Here is a 26,611-nt window from a genome sequence, read left to right as displayed (position 1 = left end):
TAAACGATGAAACTTCAGATTTTGAAAATTTGAAAAAAATCATATGGGAAGGAATCAAATCTGAAAACAGACAGTTAATAAAGTTTGCTCTTTTAATTGCATCAGATGAAGATATGCGAAATATTTGTGAGAAGTTTTGCATGGAGAAACCAGAAAACTCTTTCAGCAGTCATGTTATTGTTGAAAAAAATCAAGATTAAATTCCAAGCATTCATTAAGAATAAATGTGATGTTCTGCGGATATGGGTTGGTCGACAACGAAAAGAGCATTATGGGGTCGACACAATAGTTGTTGTCATAAATCCACCAAAACCATCTGACCTGAGTTATACCTTTTGGGGTCTTCATTTACTGGTACGTTGCGCCAATGAGTGTAGCGATGAAGCATCGAGGCTGTTGATTCATGATGTGTACGACTCAGCCAGCACTTTGAGTGTCCAAATTAAAGACAGTGACATTAATTCTCTCTTTAGTAAACATAGCAATATTTCGTTGATAAATACATCAAGTGTGTGTTCTATTGGTTATTCAAGTCATCCTCCTAATAACAGATCTAGAATAGATAGAGTCCCTTCGATTGTCATTTATTGTCATGTAAAAGGCGTGACCCCGATCGGGGAAGAGGCATTTCCAACTGCACTTGATGGTCATCGAATAGACGTCCGCGAAGCTGTTTGTACCTTTGCAGTCTATCCAGTTCAAATGAGTCAAGAAATAAAACGGAAAATTTGATGAACATGACAAAATCTGGCACATTGGGTGGTTTTGTTACCCTTCAAAACCCTGAGAGGCAGTGCTTCCTGACATGTGCGCATGTTGTTTTGCCCATAGCTGAACTGACAAAAGAGAAATTGGGCAAATATGCACGGAAAAGAGAAATAAAAGTTGCTGATAAACAAAAAATAAGAAGAGGAAGTGTAGAGAACATTGAATTCAAACACGGAACGGTACATGAAGTGAGCATAGATGCTGCTCTGATTGAAATAACCGAGCAAGATCGGAAACCATGCAATGGAGAATTTGCAAAGGTCTACACCACTGAGCAATTCAGCGGAGCAGGTATGTATTTATGAATATATGCTAATTGATCTCCGAGTGATATTTCTTCTATAAATAATAAGCATATGTGGTATATCATTAACCTGCTACATGTATTTGTATTACAGGGTTTTCTAAAGAGAACATGCCAAATTTCGTAAAAGGGGAGGTGGAGCAAATTAAAATGTATAATTTTCGGAAACCAGTCCTAAAGATTGGTGCAAATACTGGAATTACATTGGGTTCTTTAAAAATTGGACGAAGTTGTGCCCGTATTTTTGATTTCCAAGACGTAGTGATAGAGGAAAAATTTTCCATAACACTTTGCAAACAAATGGAAGTTCTTCCACAGATTGATCCTTCTTTAGCATCTGATTCAAGAGAACCATTTATAGACATTGGTGACTCTGGATCATTCGTCTTTTTTATTTCACATGACAATCCTCTGGTTCTAAGATGCATTGGATTAGCTGTTGCTAAAACATCATACGGATCTTGTATAATGACGCCTATAGACAAAGTTTTTGATGCTCTTCGTCTACCACATGACTGTTTATCGAAATTCACAAAGGATGTAGCTCAGAGTGAAATGTATCAAAGTAATTTAAAAGATATATTTAATACCATACTGACCGATGTATCCAGTAATATGGCAACAAAAGACGATATCAAAAATATAAATCAAGAAATGAAGAAAATAAATGAAAGATTGTCAACTACAGAATCCGAAGTGCATATGTTAAAAGAAACTCAAAAAGATAACGCAATATAAAAAATATTAATAAGCATTTATATATAACTTTACAAATGCTTGAATAGATTTTATGTTGACATTCTATTTGTGTAGAGTCACTGACGGTAAAAATAGCAAAGTTATTAAATATAACCACGCACTCTTGACCTACCACCCCCTTCCTGAATTGTTACATTGCATATCTGTATATTCATATGAAGTCATGTTTTAAATTTCGTTTACTAGTATATGACAGATTAAATGGAATTTTTAAGTTTATTTTGAAATAAATAGTCCAAACTCACTTCTGTTAATTTTGAATGCAAAGGAGTTTTTATCATTAGTGACAATTAAAATTGTCAACATACGTGTGCTTGACTCTAGTTAAGGTCAAATTGACAACATCCCACTACATTGGGTATTGATAGAAAACAATGGCAGTCAAAATCAATTCTGTCTAATTCAAATAAGATGCTTGATACCATCGCATACCAGTTATCTAGTGGATCAATATCATCGCATTTTAATCAGATTGAATCCATCTAAATCAATAAGTCGCATTTATAATTGACTGATAGCAATGATATTGATATTGTGTAACAATCAGTGTAGCGTTATATCAATCGGTCTCAATCGCACCGATAAAGGTGAAGATAATTGTAGTACATTGTGCAGATTTATATACAAGTATTTAAAATGCAAACATTAATTTAACACATAAAGAGTTAATGTTTATCCTTGATAAAAAGTTTTTTAACAACACTTCCATAGACAATTTTCTTGATTGACTACTAATAAGGATGTTAAGTACATGTAGTTACAAAAGACTGCATCTATAAATATTAAGGAGAGAAAGGGGGAAAGAGAGAGAGAGAGAGAGAGAGAGCATGCAATTTTTCAAGTCTTATTTTAAAAAGTAGTTGTTATCTATCGTATAATAGTCAAATTTGTTTTCAAAATTGCATTTTGGACCAATTTTTTTTCAGTAAAGTTAAAGTTTAGTAAAGCATTTGGCGTAGAAGTCCTTCAAGGTAGGCCTGCTCCAAAGTTGATTTAAAAAAATTTTGATCTAAGTAATATTTTTGAATAAGATTTTTTTAAAAAAGAACCCCTGTCCCAGAGTTTGAAATTCTTTTTTAAAAAAATTACCAAAAATGCAAAAACGTATTTCTATCATGCGGTTTTAAATTTATGTCAGTATAGCTCAGAAAGATAGAGAGCAGAGTCTCATCATGAAGAGTTTTAGTGTCCGGGTTCGATTCCATTCTCAGCTGATTTAAAAAATGTTGATCTAAGCGGGCGGATTTAAGGGGGGGGCGCCCCCCCCCCCCTTGGGCTGCACGACTAGGACTAAAGAAGGTGCCGTGGACAAACCCAGCATTAGCGAAGCACATCATGACAGAATACCACTGGTCCTCCAATCTTGGGGGTGGGGCAGGAGGCCGACTACCTTCTCCCGAAAAAAATGGCATTTATAGAAACAATGGACATCAAAGAAGACCGGGTGAAGCGGGGATAGCCAATAATAGCAGTAAGACGACGATGTATGAAGCCTTATGGAATCCCAGCGTCCCACAAGATCCTTTGAGACACCAAGATTGACCACCTTCGCATTATTGGAGATTATCTGTTCTTGACATGAAAGTCTGGAGGGAAGTTGATGCCAACAGCAGCAACTACCTGGTGAACACCCGAATCAGGCTACGCCTTCGCATACATAAGAATTAAAAGCGGTTGAAAACAAGACTTGATGTAGAGAGTCTCAAAATAGAGAAATTAAAGCAAAGTTAAATGACTGCGTGAGAAAGGCATTAGAAAACACATGGAAAAGACTGACGATATTGAAAAAAATGAAGAAGCGCGATGCAGCAGAAGATAGCATCCCTGAGATATGTGAATTCAACAGAGGAAATACTTGGCATCAGAAAAAGAAAAAGCAAACCTTGAATCAGCGAAAACACATGTAGGTTGAAAGAATAAAAACATCGAGACAAAATGAAAGCACAAGATCAGAAAAGTCAATACCAGATTGAAGGAAAATTACAGAGAGAAAGACAAAGCAATCAAGAAAAGTGCGAGAGAACAAGAGAAGATGGATGGCAGAAAAAGCTGAAGGAACACATACAGCAGACGAGAACAGGACGCAGAAAAAAGCGTACAGCATAGCACAACAGCTGACAAAAACCACAAGATGAGCAGATGAGAGAGAAGAGCTCGACATCTTAGTTGGGCCACCCACAATGCAATACAGGAAATGGGGTGCACCGAAGAACCTTCGGAATGAGAGGATCCCTGAAGCAGATCTCATAACAGCAGAAATGAATGTCAAAGGTAGACTTGATTCATACCAACCAGGAACTAAAGCAGACCTTTACCAGACATGGAAGGAGAAAGCGCTCAAAAAATGGACCAAAGGACTGATCTGCAAAATTCCATAGAGGCAACCGATACAGGACTGCAACAACTGAAGGGGGTGGCATTGCTGTCCCTAGCCAGCAAAGCACTAGGCAGAATTATCATCACAATATCCAAACACTAAGCAGAAAACTCATCAAAATATTTAACAGAATACAGGCTGGAGTTGGCCATATCCTTAGGAAGAGCAGGCAGGGATCCGGACAAGAAGGGGGAATGTGAATCAGATACCAATTCTTAGGAACATCCTGGAGCAAGTCAACGAGTGCAATGCTACCATTCATTTTGTGGTTTTGTGGCTTTCAACTCGGTGCATAGAGACAGCCTTTAGGTCATATTCTTTCTAGAATGTCCCAAACTCCATACAGTGTCAATTTTCCGGGACTACTTTCCCTACGAATAATGATATGGAGTTGTTTTAAATTTAAAAAAGAGCTGTTTGGAGCTTGAAGTTTTTTTTTGGAAAAAGGATCCCTACAGCACATTCTATCCTGCTGCCAGGTGGCATTTTCACAGTGAAGATACACATGAAGTCTTAATTATATTGTACAAAAGATGACAGACACTATGGAGAAAGAGCGGAAGAATAAAAGCAAACCGACAACAGTGAAACATCCACAAATTTGCATTGTAAAATAAGGTGAAACAGATAAGAAGAGAAAAGACTTCTGGAATACTTAACCTGGCAGACGACGAATGGAAGCTGGCTGTGGGTTTAGGTAAAAGAAACAAGAGGCCCATGGGCCACATCGCTCACCTGAGTAACTTGGGTGATGCAGTTCTTTACCAGATTCCCCCTCTTGCTATACCTATCATGCCCCACTTCCCCCTTAAAATTCCCTTTTATGATTTTAAAACTTTAGATTCTACACTACCCCAAGATGTTTCCACATAAGTTTCAGCTTTCCTGGCCCAGTGGTTTTTGAGAAGAAGGTTTTTAAAGATATGATCTATGTAAAACTTGGATTCCCTATTGTGGCCCCGCCCTACCCTGGGGGGGGGGGGTCATGATTTTAACAATTTAATATCTACACTACCCAAGGATGCTTCCACATAAGTTTAAGCTTTCCAGGTCTTGTGGTTCTTGAGAAGAAGATTTTTAAAGATTTGTTCTATATATTTCTATGTAAAACTTGGATTCCCTATTGTGGCCCCGCCCTACCCCCGGGGGTCATGATTTTAACAATTTAATATGTTCACTACCCAAGGATGCTTCCACATAAGTTTCAGCTTTGCAGGCCCAGTGGTTCTTGAGAAGAAGATTTTTAAAGATTTGTTCTACATATTTCAATGTAAAACTTGGATTCCCTATTGTGCCCCACCCTACCCCCGGGGGTCATAATTTTAACAATTTAATATCTACACTACCCAAGGATGCTTCCACATAAGTTTCAGCTTTCCTGGTCCAGTGGTTCTTGAGAAGAAGATTTTTAAAGATTTGTTCTATATATTTCTATGTAAAACTTGGATTCCCTATTGTGGCCCCGCCCTACCCCCGGGGGTCATGATTTTAACAATTTAATAGCTAACTACCCAAGGATGCTTCCACATAAGTTTCAGCTTTCCTGGCCCAGTGGTTCTTGAGAAGAAGATTTTTTAGTCCCCACCCTATTTTTATCTTTTCTTGATTATATTTTGTAAGGGGACTTGGCCCTTCATTTTAACAATTTAATCTCCCCTACACCCAAGGATGCTTTGTACTAAGTTTGGTTAAAATTGGCCTATTGGTTCTTGAGAAGTCGAAAATGTGAAAAGTTTACAGACGGACGGACGACGGACAAAATGTGATCAGAAAAGCTCACTTGAGCCTTCGGCTCAGGTGAGCTAAAAAACTGACATAAATCAGAGATAATTCCAACTAATCTCAGGCCTGATATGGTACTGTGGTCATTAAGTACAAAAAATATCGTTGTCATAGAGCTGAAAGTTCCTGGGAAGGAAGATTCGATGAAGGCCATGAAAGCAGAATGTGACATTGCTTGCAGAATGTTGGGAGAATTTTGGGAGAAAGGATGGCAAACCAGGAAATATCCAGAAGAGGTTGAATGAAGAGGCTTCCCAGCACAGAAGAGGATGTTGCCTGGGCTAGGGGTGACATGGAGAAGCAGGTGAGCAGCAGTCCAAAAGATGCTGGGTTTGAATAAGAGAGAGACTAGCAGCTGGATACCCACCACCAATGCGCAAACTGATCGTCAATGTGGACCCCCCCCCCTCCTGAGAGTGTACCGAGCTGGTGATCGAAACACAGGGATAGCTTTGGCTGAGGCCGTTGATGGGGCTGCAACAGTAGCAACACAGCTGTATGCAAGTGACTTAAAAAATTTTTGAGAATCTTAGATATTGTATAACTGATATATATGTCATTGCATGTTTTATTGATGGAAAGCCTCTGCACTAGAAATCTATGCATTCAGATGACTAATAAGCAGCATTAAAGTAATGTTAAATGAAAATGCTTTTCATGAATAAGAAATAAATTAAATGTGTTCATATACAGTGGACATAAATATTGAGTAATTTATTTGAATTGTAGAAAAAAGTGCTTGGTTGCCCTATTACGCTATTTCCATTCTACTGAATCGTCCTTTCATCATCATGTCAACAACAGCTTTACCTTTTTTAATACGTTTACTATAACAAGAGGCCCAGGGGCCACATCACGCACCTTAGTACTGTGGCTAGGTAAAAAGCACAAATCAGTTTAGTATTAAAATCCTGAAATGCACTGTGGCCCAATCCTAGCCCTAGAGGTCATGATTTGCATAAACTTCAACCTATACTACCAGAGGATGCTTCCACATGTGTTCATCTTTCCTAGCCCAGTGGTTTTTGAGAAGAAGAATTTTAAAGATTATCCCTATGTATCCATATGTTAAACTTCCCTATGGGACCCTGCCCCCCCCCATAATGGCCCCACCCTACCCCTGGGGGTCAAGATTTGAAGAAACTTGAATTTACTCTACCAATGGATATTTTCACATGAGTTTTATCTTTCCTAGCCAAGTGGCTCTTGAGAAGAAAAATTTTAAAGATTTTCCCTATACATTCCTTTGTTAAACTTTGACTCCTTATCTTGGCCCAACCCTACCCCTGGGGGTCATGATTTGAACAAACTTGAACCTACACATCTACCAGATGATGCTTTCGCATGAGTTTTATCTTTCCTTGAAAACAAGAGGCCCAGGGGCCACATCGCTCACCTGAGCAATTGGCTAGGAAAAAGCACATATCAGATCAGAACTGAAAGTTTACTGAGGGGGGAGGGGGCATGAATTTTAACCCCCCAAGGGGGTCATAATTTTAACAAACTTGAATTTACACTACCTAAGATGATTCCCTATAAATATCACTAAGCATGGCTTTAAAGTACTTGAAAAGAAGATTTTTAAAAGGTTTCCCTATATATTCCTATGTAAAACTTTGATCAGCCATTTCGGCCCCACCCTAACCCGTGGGTCTTGATTTGAACAAACTTCAATCTACACTACCTGAGATGATTCCACATGAGTTTCATCTTTCCTGGCCCAGTGGTTCTTGAGAAGAAGATTTTTTAAAGATTTTTCCTATATATTCCTATGTAAAACTTTGTGGCCATTTTGGCATTGATTTGATTTTACTAACTTCAATCTACACTACCTGAGGATGATTCCACATGAATTTCATTCTTTCCTGGCCCAGTGGTTCTTGAGAAGAAGATTTTTAAAGATTTTTCCTATATATTCCTATGTAAAACTTTGATCGGCCATTTTGGCCCCACCCTAACCCGGGGGTCTTGATTTGAACAAACTTCAATCTACACTACCTGAGGATGATTCCACATGAGTTTCATCTTTCCTGGCCCAGTGGTTCTTGAGAAGAAGATTTTTAAAGATTTTTCCTATATATTGACCTATGTAAAACTTTGATCGTTTTGGCCCCACCCTACCCCCGGGGGTCATGATTTGAACTCCTTCAATCTACACTACCTGAGGATGATTCCACATGAGTTTCAACTTTCAGTGGTTCTTGAGATAAGATTTTTAAAGATTTTTCCTATATTATAATAATTCCTATGTAAAACTTTGATCGGCCATTTTGGCCCCACCCTACCCCCGGGGGTTTGAAAAAACAAACAAATCTACACTAAAACAGGATGATTCCACATGAGTTTCATCTTTCCTGGCCCAGTGGTTCTTGAGAAGAAGATTTTTAAAGATTTTTCCTATATATTCTTATGTAAAACTTTCATCGGCCATTTTGGCCCCACCCTACCCCCGGGGGTCATGATTTGAACTAACTTCAATCTACACTACCTGAGGATGATTCCACATGAGTTTCATCTTTCCTGGCCCAGTGGTTCTTAAGAAGATTTTTCCTTTATATTCCTATGTAAAACTTTGATCAGCCATTTTGGCCCCACCCTACCCCCGGGGGTCATGATTTGAACAAATTTCAATCTACACTACCTGAGGATGATTCCATATGAGTTTCATCTTTCCTGGCCCAGTAGTTCTTGAGAAGAAGATTTTTTAAAAATGCTATTAATTTTTCACTAATTCATAATTATCTCCCCTTGGAAGAGGGCGTGGCCCCTCATTTAAATAATCTTGAATCCCCTTCACACAAGGATACTTTGTTCCAAGTTTGGTTGAAATTGGCCCAGTGGTTCTAGAGAAGAAGATGAAAATGTGAAAAGTTTACGACGACAACAACGACGACAGACAACGGACAAATTTTGATCAGAAAAGCTCACTTGAGCCTTCGGCTCAGGTGAGCTAAAAATAATTTTAAAGATTTTCCCCCATACATTCCTATGTTAAACTTTAACCCCCATAATGGCCCTCCCTACCCCTGGGGGCCATGATTTGAACAATTTTAATCTACACTACCAGAGAATGCTTTCGCATGAGTTTTATCTTTCCTGGCCCACTGGTTCTTGAGAAGAATTTTAAAGATTTTCCCTATGTATTCCTGTTAAACTTTGACCCCCCTAATGTCCCTGTCCTATCCCTCGGGGTCATGATTTGAACAAACATTGAGAAGAAGATGAAAATGTGAAAAGTTAACAATGACAACAACAACAACGACGACGACAACGATGACAGACAACGGACTTTGATCAGAAAAGCTCACTTAAATTGAGCCTTCGGTTAAGGTGAGCTAAAAACAGTTCAAATGAACCTGAATGCGATCAAAATAAATTAAAATGTTACTAACAACAAAATGGTTATATTACTTCATAGTTTATTCTTTAGGGGAATAACAAAACAAGATACATGTATATTTATACAAGAATTTTTACACCAGCAATCACTTTTCACAACAAAAACTCAAAAATATTTCAAACAGGGAACACTACAAAATAAACTACACACTCAAACAAAATCTTGCTGAACACATTGATCAGCATAAATCACAGAGGTATATCCGACATGAATTTTAAATTTGAAAAAGCCATGAGGGAAACAACACACTTCTTTGTTTTGTTTGTTGTTTTTTTTTTTGATTAAAGAGAACTTAACTCGCATGAGCTTTTTTGTAAATAAAACTTTAAGGAGATCGTTTAAGCACTGAGAAGTTAAAACAAGAGGCCCAAGGGCCTTATAGGTTACCTGAGTATCATGAAACAACTTTCCAAAAATTGAAATTGGTTCGTGTTTTAAACTAGATGCAATGAAATTCACAATTTTGAAAGAGGCACAATTGCTTATCATAATCATACCCTTTGAATGCTTACTCTAGTTACTTAATACCCAGAGTTAGATCAGAGTAACAAAGAGAAAATGCATTTCCACTGTACCAGTCGTGCACCCCACCACATAGGAACCACTGACCCTGGGGCCACACGTTTCAAATTTTGGATATGTTATCATAATACCATGAATTTCATTTCATCATAAATGGTTGATTAATACCACAGAGCAGATTTCGAAACATTCATCTTCAGACTATGTACTGTTAGCCCAGGAGCAGAGGAGGAGATTTTCAAAGAATTAATGTATTTCCACTATATAATCAATAGAGCCCTGCCCTAACACCAGAACCAATGACCCAGGGGCCATGAAATTCACAATTTTTGAAGAAGCACTCTTGGTCATCATAACTATTTACTTACTTAATTTATTTAATACCCAGTTGCAGAGATGAAGATTTTCAAAGAAATAATGCACTTTTACTATATGATCTATGGAGCCCCGCCCTAACACCAGAACCCCTGACCCTGGGGCCATAAATTTCACGATTTTGGTAGAGAACTCAATGCTGATTACAATCATGTCAACAGTTTGAGTGCTTGATGTCCAGGAGTAAAGAAGAAGATTTTTTTAATGTTTTTTTTTTGAGATCATTTAAGCACTGTGAAATAAAAAAAAAATTCAACATCTTTTAACTTACAAAACCAAATTCTGGTGGGAAAAAAAGCTGAACATTTTGTTTATATACGTATTTTTGGGGTTATGTAATGAAAAAAATTATGCATCACACTTCTAAGCTATACATGCTATGAGCAGATGAATTATATATCAACTCTAGTTATGCAATACAAAAACTTTATTGATGGTTACAATAATTTTATTGTTCCAATTACATACATGTAATTTATCTTTTTCTCAGCTGACTACATCCAAAAATTGTATACTGATATCAAATAAATAAAATATTATAAATATTGAGAAATAGGACTTGCTGCAAATGTCATTTAAGAAAGTTAACACTCTGACAAAGGCAAGATTACCCACATTTACTTATACATTAATATTTTTTTAAAGTTCCTTTAAACTTTATATTTTTTAAGTAAATTGTCCAAATGCAGCTCATAAATCAAGATATTAGTTTGTATTTTCTTCTTAACTGAACAAAATCTTTTGTCTCCCATTTCTTAAATATATGTAAAATTAAATGCACATACATACAAAAAAATAATAATAACAACCCTGCCATTTAATCTTCATTTGCAACTGATATCACCATACTGATAATTAATGCTTCAATATCACATTTTTATTTTGAATTACAAATTTAAATTACATATTAGCCATATATCATAATAATCACATTATACAATGGTCCTTATACTAGTCATTATGCTATATATCATAAACATAAGCAAAAGAACATCAAACTAAATGAAATATAAGAAAAACAAAAAAAAATAAAGACTTTGAGGTGAAAAATATTTACAAATATTTACTTGTCAAATGTATGTATTACAGATAAATATTCCTTTTCTCTGTAAAACATCTGAGATAATTGGTGGATTAAATTTAATGTCTGTCGTAATCCATAGTTTTCGTTCTGAACCAAATCACACAATATTTCAATTTCATTCTTATAGGACTGGTATGCTTTATTTGTCTTCATAGACAGAAGAGCTCCCACTTCCTGTTTAGTTGCTCCATTGTTAGCCAATGACTGTCCTGCTTGCAAACGAAGTCTCATTTCATCATAGACCTGTAGAGTTATCATGGCTGCCAAGGCTCGACATGATACACGAAATCTGCAACATATATTTCATACAATTTATCTCCATCTATAATTAATTTACTTACACATTCTAACTTATCTATAATATTATGATACAGTTATGGAATGGGTATTATAAAAGGCGGCGATTTAGTTTACTGCCGATAAATTTGCTATTTCTCGAGGTTTTATTACACCGAAACAATCATAGGCGATTTATTTTTTTTTTATCAGATATTCCGACATTTAAAAATAAACACTGTAGAGGCATAATTACAAATGTATGTGGTTTAACATATCATATGATAAGTAGCACCTTAAAATAATTAAATTATTTTTAAAAAGTATTTTCACCGACATTTCGAAGAATTATCATTGTCTTCGTATCCAAGTATAATTTTGACATCGCATCTCGAAATGTTTTGACGTCATAGTTACATTGTTAATAACCTGACGTCACAGACTCGAGATTCCTTGAACGCTCCGCCCACTGAACACTTTGATTGGTTAAAATTACTGATAAATATTCATGAGGGATAGTCCCAGGGAGTAGCTCCGATTTTCAAGGGAGTAGTCCTCAGATTAGGGCAATTGTCTCTTCTTGGGGCAATAGACAGTTTTATGGTATTAATTTTATATAAAGTAATTACAGTAGAGGTATTAATAAAAGCATTTATAATATTCTTTGAGGTTTGAATTTTGTTTACTGTGGAATCACTTTAATTTGTGAGGGTCGTGGGTAACTTGTATATGCATGATTCCATAAATAAATATGTTGAAAAAAATAAACGTTCTTGAGGATGTAAATTTGTGGATAAGGGTGACCCACAAAATCCACGAACATTGGTCCCCCGAGAACATTAATGATTCCACAGCATCATGTTTATTACGTTGTTAACAATATATTATCAATTAATTTTAATCCCCCACGAAAATTTTTATGACCATATTTTGAGTAGGAATACCTTCAAAACAACAGAATTGAATGCACCCAAATCCTTTTTTGATAACAAATCAACAAAATGTTATCCCCATGAAAATTTGTGCTTCTACAGTAAGAATTTCTTAAATGTACAAAAATTTATTTCATGCATGTAAATATTTACACAAGTTACTTACACAGGAGAGAGACTGGAACGTTTTCCAAGTCCTATAGCACCAAGCAAGCCACTGCTTGCCCTGTCTTCACCAAATAAGTGCAGAGAGGTCACCAGGGAAGACAACATTTTGATTATCGTAGTGTGACTACATCCATAGTCCAACTGTCTCAGTATTAGCTCCAGAGTCTTAAACCACAGCAAGAGTAACTTGCTTTCATTTTCCTGGCTGGAAAATATAAGAAAGTATGGAGCAATGTTTAAATTTCTCTCCAAAAAAACTTCAGTGTGCTGTTATACAGTCAGAAATATGTGAACATTAAAACACGCTTATAACAAAGTGCTGGGATGAATGATTTTGCTATGTTGTAAGGTTAACTATTATAACCATTATGTTAACAAATAATTATATTTTTAAAGTCATGGGGAATGAAAAACACTCTGCAGTAAGAGTCTATTTATTATAAGATTGTTTACTAGAAATGGGTTTTACTTTACATTAACATTTATAGTCAAGTCACCTCCTTTAAAGTTACGAGAATTAAAATCAGATTGAAATTTTTTCAAAATGCAGGATACATACACTGGTTTGGCCTGAGTGATCCAGTTCAGGAGCTGACCAATCAGAACTTGTTCATCTGTTAACTGCTGGCACAGAGGAAGCTTCTGTACAATGTATCCGAACAGTAGTAAATGTGTCCCCTCCTCTAGAGCAGTTCTCAGGAAATCCTCAATATTGAGATCAGGGATCTGCATGGCCGCTAAAACGTGGTCCCAACCCCCTCCTGGTATTTGATCCAGGCCTAAAGATATAATGTTCATATCATTATGAAAAAATAATTTACTTTAATGATAAGCTGAAATTCATATCTGTAAGCAAAATATTTTGCAAGAAATATGTGATTGAGAACTATCAAAATCACTTCTTTTGAATTTTTTCAATTTTATCATGCTAAACATTATTTTAATGCAAATATTCATAAATTTTTTTAAAGATAATGTAAATATGTTGCATTCACCAAGATTAACATATGATGTCTGTTTTTAAACCATCTTACATTAGGAGTACACAGATATCATACCTCCTTTAAAATACACATGTATGCACTCCTCTACGATGATGACAATATGTTTGTGAGAAGCCAGACACCTTGAGGCCACCCTCACACATGGCATCAGAAGAATGCTCCGCGGCGAGGACTGCAGCCATTGGATGATGGTTGTCATGACAACAGACACAGAATTATTTTCGGGATTACAGTTATTCAGAAGGGCAAATATCTCCTTCACCAAGTCCAGACTCTCTTCTTCCTGTAGTCGAATGTCCGTTACTAAAATTAGAAAAGAATTGCTCCTGTTTTACCAAATCCTGTATGAAAAGTGCCACTCACCTCTGAACATTGAAAGAATTATTTTTCAAATGAATGTTTAGTGGTTCAAAATCTTGGCTATTTGACATGGATTTGACCTGATATGGACCTAATTTTTGCATAGTGCCATTAACATGTCCTTAACTTGCAAGGGGATAACAAATAATATATAATCTGAGAAGTGTAGATAGTAGATACTAGACAGTTTTCTTACTTGCACTGGTGACTGTTTCCACCTCTGTCAACAGATTCATAAGAATCATAGAAATGGTGTCCAGGTTGACATCTACTTCAAACGTACACTGACACATCAGCTGAACCACGCTGTGTACGTAACACTGACGCTTAACTGAAAGGTCAGAGGTCCAAGTCATGGATGACTGAACATTGAACCCCGATGCTGCCTTCAACAACCTAAAGTTATAGCGCAAAAAGATCATTTGAAAAATTTTATGCTATCTATGTTACCACAATAAGTAATGCTTGATATTAACAGGTATCAAAAAGAAGTTAAATGTGATATTACAACAATCTCAACTCAAGTAGTAGCAATTGCTCTGTCTTTTTTAAAGAAATAAATACAAGTTGAAACTTCATTGGGAATTGAAGTGGGTTGGTCACATGATCAAATCCTGCAAAGGACAAAGGAGAATTTAAGGATTTCTTACCTTAAACCCAGTGCAGAAGAGGCAGACCTCTCTGCTAAAACACATCGGGGATCACATGTCTGTAAGAACCAATTACTGGCATGTCTGTAGTGGTCAGAGGTCAAAGTTGACCAATCAAAAGTCTCCGCTGTGAGAGTCTTCTGAGCTAAGTCTGGAATCTGGGATAAAAGAGATTATTAATTTTAAATGATTCATGTTCTTTAGCACTGTTAGTAATAATTAGTCATTAAAGTTTAGGTTTTTTTCTTTAAACTTTACAAAAAGCACATTTACCTTAATGGTGATTCAATATTAAGAATTCATCGTTAATAAACAAGGATGGAATAAATCAGCATACAAAGTAACTTATATTGGACCATTTAGAGGTTTTCGAGACATAGCAAAGTCTATTCTCAATCTATAGTTCTGTAAAGAATTTGATATTTACCTCAACATGTTTCTGGTCCCCGTAACACTGTACCAGCAGAAGGAGAACACAGGCCAGGACTCGACTGGTTCCCTGCCCTCCGTAACACTGACTGTAGAAAGACAATATCTCTGTCCAGTCCAGGCGACACACGACAGAGGCCAAAAGGTCAAAACTCTCAGGGCAGTTCTGGTCCTTCAGCTAAGTAATGATAGGAAAAATGTATTCAGTACCTAATTTGAAGTTGCTAAAAGTTGACAATTTTTCAAAAATTTGCTGAGGAAATTCATCAATATTCTGTCAATTAGGGAATAACTATCTTCTAATTTGGTATTTGCGACCGTTAATGCTGATTTAACGGTCGCAAACTGAGTTTTACCGGCGACGCGTAAGCGGAGCCGGTAAAACGGATGTTTGTGACCGTTAAATCAGCATTAACGGTCGCAAATACCAAATTAGAAGATTAGTTATTTCCATTCTAATGCAATCCATGCATTTTGTTTGTTGTTTACGTCTTATTTTGATGAATTTTGTTACATAAAATACGTCACGGAGCATTGTGTTTTTGCGTCGCTCTATTATGACGTCACAATGATAAAGCTTTCACGCTCGTTAATGCTCGTTTTACTGCTTCAAACATCAGTGCATTAGCCAATAAAAAAGTGTTTTACAAAACTATTGCATTAGAATTTAATTCTATTTTCTTTTATGCTTAGCCAAATGACTATTTACTGGTATAAACTGTTTCTCAAAAACTGTGGCACTGCTACATATGATATATTCTATTGAATAATTTGCCCTAAAAAGAGTTTTACCGTAGTTACTGTGAAAGGGTTAATTATGAGGGAAATTTGGTATTGTAGCAGTTACATTCATGAATACCTACCTGCATCATTGAGTCCAGGACCTGAGTGTTTGGTTTAAGAGTTTCCCACGGCAGTTCTGAGAACTCTTGGTTGTATACATTGGTCACATGTGCTGGGACTTGTTTACCACATAACACGTCACAGAAATACAGCCACACCCTTATCAGGGGATTGGACTGGTATGGTGGTATTATATCTATACGTATAAAAGAAATATCTGTGTCATCAATCTTTCATAATGTAATCCTCACAAAACTATTATTGATAACAATTTTGAATTCATTTATGAATCATCAGTTTAAATCCATTCATGACTATCAATTTTTTGTAACTGGAAAACAATCTATGTACGTACACAATTATTTATAAAAAATTTTTTGTATGAAAAAAACGTTTTGTAAAACAGTGAACTCATAATCTTTTCCTCTTGCTAAGAAAATATCTTAACTGTACATAGACATTCTCTGTTATTAACTTTTTTTTTATAATATTATGATTAAATAAGCAAAAAAAATTCAATCTTCATAAAGGTTCCATTTTATTCTGTCTCTATACAAGAGGCCCAAGGGCCTTGAATCACTCTTCTGATAAATTATACAATCTATCCTAAGACCTAAGATGCAACAACTGACAAAGTTTGATGATTCTTAGCCAGTTAGGGCTGAAGATATTTAAATGTAACTATAAAATACTAAAAGTAGGTCATGGTGACTTACTTTTTGATTGAAATTTCCTGAGGACACAAGATGCATTAATTGACAAAGTTTGATGATTCTAAGCCAATAAGTACTTGAGATATTTAAAAGTGGGTCACAGTGACCTATTTTTTTATCATCATTCTCCGAGAACCCAAGATGCATCAAATAACAAAGTTTGATGATTCTAAACCAATAAGTACCTGAAATACCTAAATATAGCCATCAAATGTCAAAAGTAGGTCATCGTGACCTACTTTTTGGTGGACATTCTCCGAAACCTAAGATGCATCAAATGACAAAGTTTGATGATTCTAAACCAAATAGTACCTAAAATACATAAAACTAGCCATAAAAATGTCAAAAGTAGGTCACCGTGACCTACTTTTTGGTCAACATTCTCCGAAAACCCAAGATGCATCTACTAATAAAGTTTGATGATTCTAAGCCAACAAGTACCTGAGATACTTAAATATAGATATAAAATGTCAAAAGTAGGTCACAATGACCTACTTTTTGGTCGTTAATCTCCGAAAACCCAAGATGCATCAACTGACAAATTTTGATGATTCTAAGCCAATTAGTATCCGAGATACTTAAATCTAGCCATAAAATGTTGAAAGTAGGTCACAGTGACCTACTTTTTGGTCGACATTTTCTGAAGACCAAAGATGCATCAACTGACAAAATTTGATGATCATTGGTCTAATAGTATTCAAAATATGCCTTTTAAACAATTTGAAAACAAATGCCTGCAAAGTTCAAAAAGTAGGTCACAGTGACCTACTTTTTGATAATTATGTTTTAAAGCCCCAAGATGCATCAACTTACAAGATTCGGTGATTCTAAACCTCTCGGTGTCTGAAATAATGGGATTAAATGTTTTAGAAAAGATTAGCCATAAAGTTCAAAAAGTAGGTCACGATGACCTACTTTTAAGTTGTTGTTTTTTGTGGACCCAAGATTCACCAACTGACAAAGTTTTATGATCATAGGCCTTAAAGTGTCCAAAATATGCCTCCAAATCAATTTGAAAACAAAAGCCCGTAAAATTTAAAAAGTAGGTCACCATGACCTACTTTTGCACTGACATGATGTCAAGTCCTGAGATGCATCAACTTACAAGATTTGATGATCCTAGTCTTTATAGTAAGCAAAATATCAATGTTTATAATAAGTGTAAATTTTGGTCAACTTTAAAGTGACCTTGAGACCACGCCCTTTGCCCCAGGGTCATGCCTTGAACAATTTTTAATCTTCAACATATCCTGACCCTTGTATGTAACTTTGGTGAAAATCTGCCAGGTGGTTCTGGAGAAGAAGATTTTTTAGCAACCAGTACTTTTGGTTTTATTTTCGTGATTATCTCTCCTTGTTTTAGGGTCCAACCCCTAGTTTTAGTATAAATGGTAGCCCTGGGGCCAAGGATACCCTGTGACAAATTTGACAATAATTGGCCAAGGGGTTCTTAAGTTATGGCCAATATTCTAAAAAGTTAACGCACACCGCACGACGCACAAATGGCCATAGCATTAGCTCTTTGAGTCTTTGGCTCAGAAGAGCTAAAAACTCACTAATGAATGCCTGATGAAGGTACTGAGTAACAAAAACAAAGGCTTCCACCATTTTCTTCCCAGCCTCACTATCAGCTTGTATCCATGGCAACAGAGGGGAAGTCTCCGTTTCTAATGGCTGAATCCAGGCAGCGAATGCCATGATGTGTGTCTGCCATATTACATCTAAAACTGAAAAATAAATCCAGAAGTGCTTTTAACTTCTCAGATGTTATTTCTCTTCTTCTGCAGATTTTTTTTAAATTATTTTTTTTATGGGGGGGGGGGGGTCTAAAGTTTAAAGAAGGCAATATTTTTAGAAATTAACAATCAGTTTGAAAGAATACAATAAACATAATGATTGTTAAATGCTGAAAACTTTCTGGTTTATAGTAATGTGTTTATCACTTCAAAAAAGCAATATTTCAATGACATAAACTAATGAATAAAACGAATCTACTACAATTTAGATCCTTACCCTGAGCTGGGTTGGTCTCCTGAAGAGTGGGCAGGACTTTGTTTATGAAGCAGATCATCAGATCCTGTATCAGCTGAGTGATGTGTGACACGTACAGGGTGGTGCTGGGATAAAGGCCAAATGATCCGAACTCGGAGGAAGAAGTCCGCAACTGGAGGAAGAAACAGCCGATAGTCGATAGGCAATGCTTCGTCTGTGTCAGCGAAAAAATTTTAAAAAACATAAGAAGTAATTGTGATAATGTCAGACACAAAGTTTGGACTGCAAAGTGGGAAATATTTATGCCAAAAAAAATCTTACTCTTTTGTAAAATTATGATAAAAAGGGCATAAAAGGGATTTTTTTCCATCCTGCTAACTCTGCAGAGATTTGTTGCATTAGAAAAGTTTTGGTTAATATATTATTGTTATCAATAATATTTCATTCATTTACAAAAGAATTTAAAAAAAAAATCAAGTTTAACTTGAAGATGCTCTTTTTATATTTTTAATTACAAACACTGACTTTTCCTTGAACTATATGAAATGAGAAAATGAATGAAACAGTTAAAGTAAAGAGCCTTCATCAAAACTTCACCTGTTCTGTAGACATGTCAGAGCCAACATCAGTCCGTCTGGAGGAGACATCAGTCCCACTACCATAAAAACAGTACTCCTGTAAAATCTGCCAGCATTTTGGATGTATCTGTTGTTTTGCTGTACCTGAAAGTATTCAAATTCATGATCATGAGTCACTAATATATATATTCATTTAGAAAACCTCTTTTTATATCTGGAATGAACAAGGCAAGTTTCATATTTAAGATTACCTGTAAGGATTATGTTCAGAACATAATTCAGATTTTGTGGGAAATTATGTCTCAGGACTGCCCTAAGATGCTTGCAATATATCTGAAATATTAATTTTAAAAATATTTAGAAATGTCAAAATAATATGTCTCATAAAGAGGCATTTACGAAAAAGGTTAATTCAGGCAATAACATATTTTTAAAACCAATTTCCGTAACTTGCTTTATTAAAGTAAATTTCTCTTTTACTAAAATCATTTTGAGAAAGAAACACTTAGTGAATGCTTACACAAGAATGTAAGGTCTAAGTAGGCATTTTATGACTAGAGACATTTTACCTCAAATACCATGCCATGTTTAGTATCTGGATCCACCCCACAGCTGTAGAGTCCTGAGGCCAGAATGTCTACGAATCTCTTGACTTCAATGGGAGCTGGAGACCTTGTCTGTAGCCACTGGGCAATCTCAAACTGAAACAAGGGAAAAAGATACCTTCTTAAGGGACATGTACCAGTAGTTACTAGAAAATCCTTAATTGTACTGTCAAATTGCATTTTATTTGTAGCCCACCATATATACTCACATATAAGTCGGATTTTTGGGAGTTTAACTTTGGTCCAAAACTCTATGTCCAACTTATAGGCGAGATATCAAAAGATTGATATTTAAGAAAGTCATTCTTTCTAACATAAGCTTAAAAAATACAACCGACTTATAGGCGAGTATATATGGTATATACAGCACACATCACAATAAATGACAAAGTCCCTCAAACTAAAGATAATAAATAAATAAGTACTCAATGTCTTGAACATGACAGGGAAGTCAAAGTGTGTATGATATCCAAGTTTTACTCAAATAAAGCACCTGGTTCAGTACATTTCTGGTATTCAACAATTTCAAACATACAGAAATACAAAATGTATGAATCACAAAGGGTGAAAGCAATGATTCAAGATGGATCAAACTTCTTACCTTTGTGAGAAGCATGAAGACGAGGTCTGGATTCTGCTGCTGCAGTATTTGAACGAGTCGCTCGTACATGGTGACGTAGGTGTGGGGGTTGTTGATGGGGACAAAGTGAGGCGACATCAGACCTGACATGGCGGGGGAATTCAGAGAAAACTGTAGAACTATCTCAGTCTGGGAGGGATCTTTCTCAATGAACTCCTGAAAAAAATTACATTATACATGTGCATAACTTCATGCAAAATATGCTAAATACATGTGCATAAATTCATGAACATCTCCTCAATACATATAATATATGCATAAATTCATACAAATGTGCACATTTATTTATCAGATTTAAGAATGCTAGATGCTTGTAATTCTTTAATGAATTTTGTATAATATTTAATAAAAGAATTTTCATGTGGAATACACACATCAAATTTTCCTGATTTGTGACATAGTGCAATCAATAATCCATTTCAAGAATCTCTCAACATTACATCAAATATATTTTATGGCATAAAAATCTTAAAGTTTGATGCACAGAACCCACCTTGCCCAGCATGTCAATACAGGCAGTGTAGAACTGTCTGGTAGGAGGGTAGAACTCGATGTCATCGTTAATCATTTCAGCCAAGAGGAAGAACAGCGTACAGGCTAGGTCCGTGTAGTAAGCAGCTCTCAGGTCATCTGTGGTCATTCTGGCCAGCTTGACCAACATGCTAAAAATATACAGATAACACTGTTATAAATATATCATTGAATTTGAGCAATGCAGTATTTCATACATGATGGGAAATCACATACATGTGATAATTTCTAAACCCAAATACTGTACAGCAGCCTTAAAAATACTGGAATTTTTTTTAAAAAAAACTAAAAAAAAACTACAAAATATCAACCAAAAAACAATGTAAGGTGTTTATTTTTGAATGATAAATTTCAAATCAATGTACAGGTGCACCACTGCATAACATGTATTATGATTTATTATTCATTTCAAGATCTTGAAGAATTTTGAATTTCGGCAATAAACTGTTTAATGCTGAACTTAGTAAAAAGTAGTGTACAGTGTTTAAAAACAGTTTTTTGTACGAGTCTGGTCGTCTCCATTCATCTGCAATTTTTATATTGTACGTACTTAAAGACATTTCTCTTAATCTGTGTTTGAACAGACAATACGTATGCCTAATCAAATAATGGACTTTTAATATTAAATTTCGTTTTGCTGTCACAAAGTGTCTCTGATTTCTCTGAATGACGTTTTCTCTTTGAAATGTCTTTAGTTTTAATAGATTAAATTATTAAATTATAACAGTTTAAAAAATCCTTGATAATGGTCCTATTAAAAAGCAATAAGCCAAACAAAACGCTTTGATACCTCCTAATCACGATGTAATTATCATGGGAATATTTCACACCTTCGTTCATGATGTTTTGTTTACATTAATCAATCGCAGTAAGTCACGCATAGTTCAAGATTTCCGGTGTTGCGCGAGCGGGAATGAAAGAAAAATGGCGGTTTCCGGTAAACATTACAAAAAACGGTACACATTTTCATTTCCTGTGAATTTTGGTGTACCGCCTTGAGCCCGTGAATGGGGTCGAAAATACCTGACATTTTCTGTACCGCCGGTACATATCACATGTATGAAATCACAGATATTGACAATTTGTTTATCTAAACAATTTTTTTTTTAAATAAAAGCTTGTCAATCACTTATTTAGTGCTTTTCATGTAAACTAAGCAAAATATTCCTGAATAAACACTGTGTAAGCTTTTAAGTCAACTCCCTCTGTACTTGTTTACTTACGTGATGCCATTTTCCACATGTACAGCTGCGATACAGACACTGAGAGGAGGGGGAGATAACCCCTCAATCATCAGCTGTTTATACTCGGCTCTATTCTCATCTGTCTGTCTCTGTATGATTTCATCACAGGCTTTCTCTTGCACCTTAAAATCAAAATTGATTGAATTTTTTAAAGCCCAAAATACTAATATTTATAAACATTATTTCAAATTATTCTAATTTTCAGATGGCTTTATCAAAGGTTACTGATGATTTGCATAACATTCTAGAATCTAAATGCCCCAGTAAACTGAAACTTACATCAAGGTTGACCACAGCAGGATTTGAACATTTGTGAAGAGGGTTGATATTTTTAAATTGTAACTTTGACCTTGCAATTTTTTTTTACACATGTATTTATTGAAAATGTAAGTATTCAATGCTTCTCAAACATCCTCTACTATGAGCATGTAACATTTTTAATTGACTTCGTGATTTTGAAATTAATCATATCAAGATTAACATAGTGCAATACACAAAATTCATTAAGTTACTTACTTGTATGTGTATTGCATAAAGGGAAATAACTTTAATCCTCAGATATTTTACAGAAGAAAATAGCTTTTATTATAAATAATGTACCTGTTTAGATTTATTGTAATACAGCTGAGGATAAAGTCGACAGAAGTCATCATCTAGTGCCACGTGCTTTGAAACCCGCAAATGAAAAGATCTGAAAAGACGAACAAGCTTATACATGAATACTTGAATCTGCATTGATAATATATCAATTATATCAAATAATTTTGATGAAATGGAAATAATTTTAAGAGCATGCACACAAACTCCTACGTTTGAAGAAACAAAATTCAAAGAAGGCATGGTCCTTGTAAATTAAAGTCATGAAATTCTTCAGAACAAAATAACTTGTGAGTAAGACCATCACATAAAAAAATTTCTACAAAAATTACTTTGCGTATTCTTTCAGATTAACAAGGTCTGCTTTCAGCAAGTGTAGAGTGGCCGATTTCTCGTCTAAAATGGTGGTGCTAATCTCAGGAACGAGAGCTTTCAGAGGCTGTAGAGCTGGTAGATCTACCGCAGGCTCATGGTGCTTTAACCTACCAAGAATTCTCTCTGTTGCTGGAAAAATGAATACAAAAACCTCGTTCTACAGAGTCTTACAACACATCATTCAAGTAAATTTTAATCCTCTTTTCTAATCATTAACCTGTGTAGAATTTTGTGGTAGCATACTATAAACAAACAAAGATTTCATTGTTTATACCATATCAGCATCAATTTCATATCATGTATGCTTACATTCTGGCATTTGTTCATATTTGCTCTAAAAATAAATATAATTTCCTTAATGGCATCCTTCAGAAATCAAAATTTGATTAAGAGGATGGATTTAATGGTAAAAAAAATCTTAACTTCCATGATTTAAGTATTGCTTAAAACTCCCTTTGGTGAGAACTTACCGGTAAGATTTGGCTTACTAGACAACTCCCCTCTTCTCTGACCTTCTGTTGAAGTTAAATGATCTTCCCAGGATTTGGACAACATTTTCATTTCATGTTTTATTCTCTGCAAATCCATAAAATTCATCCAGGGCTCCTGCAAAGCAAAACAAGTTTTTGAGAGATAGAGGGAGAGAATTTGAAAACATTTGAGATAAAGGAGGCTATACAAATGTATCAAACATAAAAGACACTACATAGATCAACACTATCGAAATCTGAATCAACCGTTGTGATGAACAATTTACTTTTTCAATTCAAAATATCTTTTACACTGTAATAAATAAAATATGTATAATTCATTATTAATAAAGTACATGTATAAATATCAAAAATAATTAAATTTTTAATTTACATAGTCATATTCAATTACCATTAGATACATCTCTACATTAATTTCCATATGCCCTGTTCAGCTGTAACTGTTTCTTTATAGGGTTTGATTACCTTTTGATTCTGGAACAGTTGCAGGAGGCGGTCGGCCTGGTACTGCTGGGGTAGGGCCGGGAGGTACAGCTTAGCATCGTGTAACATCGGCTCCTGGACCCACAGCTGGAAAGTCTGGTACATACTGTAGATACAGTGTAACATAGTTATAACAAACACCCTGGCTTATAATGATACATACATATACTGAAGATAACAGTCAATAATGGTTACAACAAACACCTTATAATGATACATAGTTTATATACATAAACTTAAATGGGTTTTATTTCCCTAGTTTTGAAAACTGATAAATTCAAAAAATTATAAGGCAGTAGTGTTCCTTGAAGAGTGACATTAGTGTTGAAAATAAGGATTAATTTACAAATCTCTGAGAAAACAGTTGTCTTTCTTGTTATCAGGTATAACCTTACCATCGACTATGAAATAATTAACTTTTATGCCTTGATGTCAACGACCACTTTATAGAGTGTAATTTGTAAAATTCTTCTGAAGAAGTGATTTATTGTTACCTTGACAATGACAGATGAAAATCTTTATCAGGGACATATTTTGTACCAGTTGAGTTGTCTTGTGACTCATCTGAAAAGTAGTAAATACCCCTATTACCCACTTATTCATTTTTAACCTCCAACTGACCATGAGTTCTTAATTCCCAACGGTTTTTTTTAAACTCTTACAATGAAATTTCCAAACATTCAATGTACAGATATATTAAAAATTCAAATTAAATGTACTTGTGAAAATATCATAAATAATAACAATACCTGAGCAATATTTCATGTGGAAATCAGCTGTTTCTCCCAATCTTTTCTTCATTTTCTTCAGGTCCCCAGAATGTCTTGAGCTCTCAAAGAACTTTTCTCCAATGCTAGCTCTCTGCTGCATCCTGTTATGTATAAAAACATGTATATAGCCACTTACGCTAGCCAAGGGTTTTCACTCTGTTTAAGGTAAGAAAAGCTAGCCAAAAACCCTTGGATTTTGAAATATGAGCTTGAACTAAAAAACAAATACATACAATATTACTACAACTTCCCACTCCCCTTGTACTTAAATGCATGTACATTTATCCCGCTTCAGACAAATTTGTAGATTACTGATTGGATAAAAGCTAATCACATGACGCCTTGAAATTTTCTGTATGAAATATGAAATATGTTCCGTTCAAAGCATTGTTATTGTAAATAAAAATGGCGGGTAAGAAACGGTTTACAAAGGTAGTTTAAGTTAAATTTCTTGTTACCATAACAATATTTTATGTTGATTGTTATTGGATTAAAACTTAATATTTTCAGAAAATGTACAAATATTTTATTATATTGGAAAAGGTCTTCAGCAGGATAAATTCGTAACACATAAACAAAAACACAAAAATAACAATTTTACTACATCTTCCCCACTTTCTCTATTCTTTCTGAATACATGTGTAACTAATAGTACGTCCAAGTAATAAATTTTTATATTCCTTACGTGACTTGTGAGACCTGGCGGCCGAGAAAGAGTAAGAAGAATTTCTGCCAGACAAGAAGTAATAAAGGGTGGTCCATATCCAGGGCGACAGCTAATTTGGACCACTGGTACATGGTCAGACTATTTACACTGGGGGCATACTCCAACTTCAGTTTCATGACACATTTCTGCAAAGAAAAATTCAATTTTCCTCAAATTCCATCAATCTCTACATGCAACTCCTTTTGCAGCATACTCAGTATTGTCATTTTATTTCAGGCTCCAAATTTCCAATGGAACATCATGCATGAAAAAAAGAAAATATTATAATTGTATAAACTGCACAATAGCAGACTTGCTGTAACAAATTTGTGAAAAAAAATTGAAATAATAATCAATGTGCGTACATAAGAAATAATTGTTAATACCTTTAATGCCTGATCCACACCCTGTTTGGGGTCATTAGCGATCTCTGCCCTCAAATAAGGCCACAGTTTGGAGTCCTCTTCAGTCCTCATCTCAATGTCGAGGATCAGGTAGGACAGCCAGCCAAACTGATGAGGAGAGGACATTTTCTCTGTAAGGGAGAGAACTGTCACAGAGTTTACACCTGAGGACACCCAGCTGACAAAAGAGGCCACGCCCCCCTGTTGTTGACTTTCCTTATAGTGGGCCTGAAACATTAACACATATTTCTCTTGATCAGTACTTATTTATAAACTTATAAATGGCATAAAATGTAAATTACCTTCCTCTTGGAATTATATAGTAAACATGTACCTTTTAATATTGCACTTAAATATTTAAAAAATATTTAAAATTGGCTTTGTCAATATCAAGATTTGCAAATAATTGTATAAAAAATTTACAAATACAAGATAACTAAATTATGATT

The 26,611-nt window shown here is 35.2% G+C and overlaps 2 protein-coding genes across 2 annotated transcripts in view; one reads left to right on the top strand and one right to left on the bottom strand.

The window, feature by feature from the left end:
- Window positions 1-1,836, top strand: LOC134251785 (uncharacterized). Its single transcript, XM_062734201.1, has 2 exons — window positions 1-1,059; window positions 1,167-1,836. The coding sequence occupies exons 1-2, from the start codon at window positions 732-734 to the stop codon at window positions 1,808-1,810; spliced, it is 972 nt and encodes a 323-aa protein (XP_062590185.1). The 5' UTR covers window positions 1-731; the 3' UTR covers window positions 1,811-1,836.
- Window positions 1,837-10,867: 9,031 nt separating this feature from the next.
- The window catches only part of LOC134251784 (ectopic P granules protein 5 homolog), a 32,198-nt gene continuing 16,454 nt past the window's right edge, over window positions 10,868-26,611 (bottom strand). The window contains 26 exon segments of the mRNA XM_062734200.1: window positions 10,868-11,660; window positions 12,746-12,952; window positions 13,307-13,526; window positions 13,806-14,054; window positions 14,308-14,507; window positions 14,762-14,919; window positions 15,189-15,368; window positions 16,054-16,229; window positions 18,303-18,473; window positions 18,760-18,952; window positions 19,336-19,460; window positions 19,568-19,649; window positions 19,886-20,017; window positions 20,523-20,717; window positions 21,055-21,223; window positions 22,316-22,458; window positions 22,616-22,670; window positions 22,672-22,685; window positions 22,937-23,027; window positions 23,266-23,437; window positions 23,779-23,914; window positions 24,265-24,388; window positions 24,777-24,846; window positions 25,032-25,153; window positions 25,738-25,904; window positions 26,145-26,390. Of these exon segments, the coding sequence (XP_062590184.1) occupies window positions 11,351-11,660; window positions 12,746-12,952; window positions 13,307-13,526; window positions 13,806-14,054; window positions 14,308-14,507; window positions 14,762-14,919; window positions 15,189-15,368; window positions 16,054-16,229; window positions 18,303-18,473; window positions 18,760-18,952; window positions 19,336-19,460; window positions 19,568-19,649; window positions 19,886-20,017; window positions 20,523-20,717; window positions 21,055-21,223; window positions 22,316-22,458; window positions 22,616-22,670; window positions 22,672-22,685; window positions 22,937-23,027; window positions 23,266-23,437; window positions 23,779-23,914; window positions 24,265-24,388; window positions 24,777-24,846; window positions 25,032-25,153; window positions 25,738-25,904; window positions 26,145-26,390 (4,107 nt within the window). The 3' untranslated portion in view covers window positions 10,868-11,350.

Source organism: Saccostrea cucullata, unplaced genomic scaffold (assembly GCF_032062105.1).
Source record: "Saccostrea cucullata isolate Sc308-1 unplaced genomic scaffold, CSIRO_AGI_Scuc_v1 ctg118, whole genome shotgun sequence".
Taxonomy (NCBI): domain Eukaryota; kingdom Metazoa; phylum Mollusca; class Bivalvia; order Ostreida; family Ostreidae; genus Saccostrea; species Saccostrea cuccullata.
Note: the sequence above shows the minus strand (reverse complement) of the source record. Positions and strands in the feature narration are given on the sequence as shown.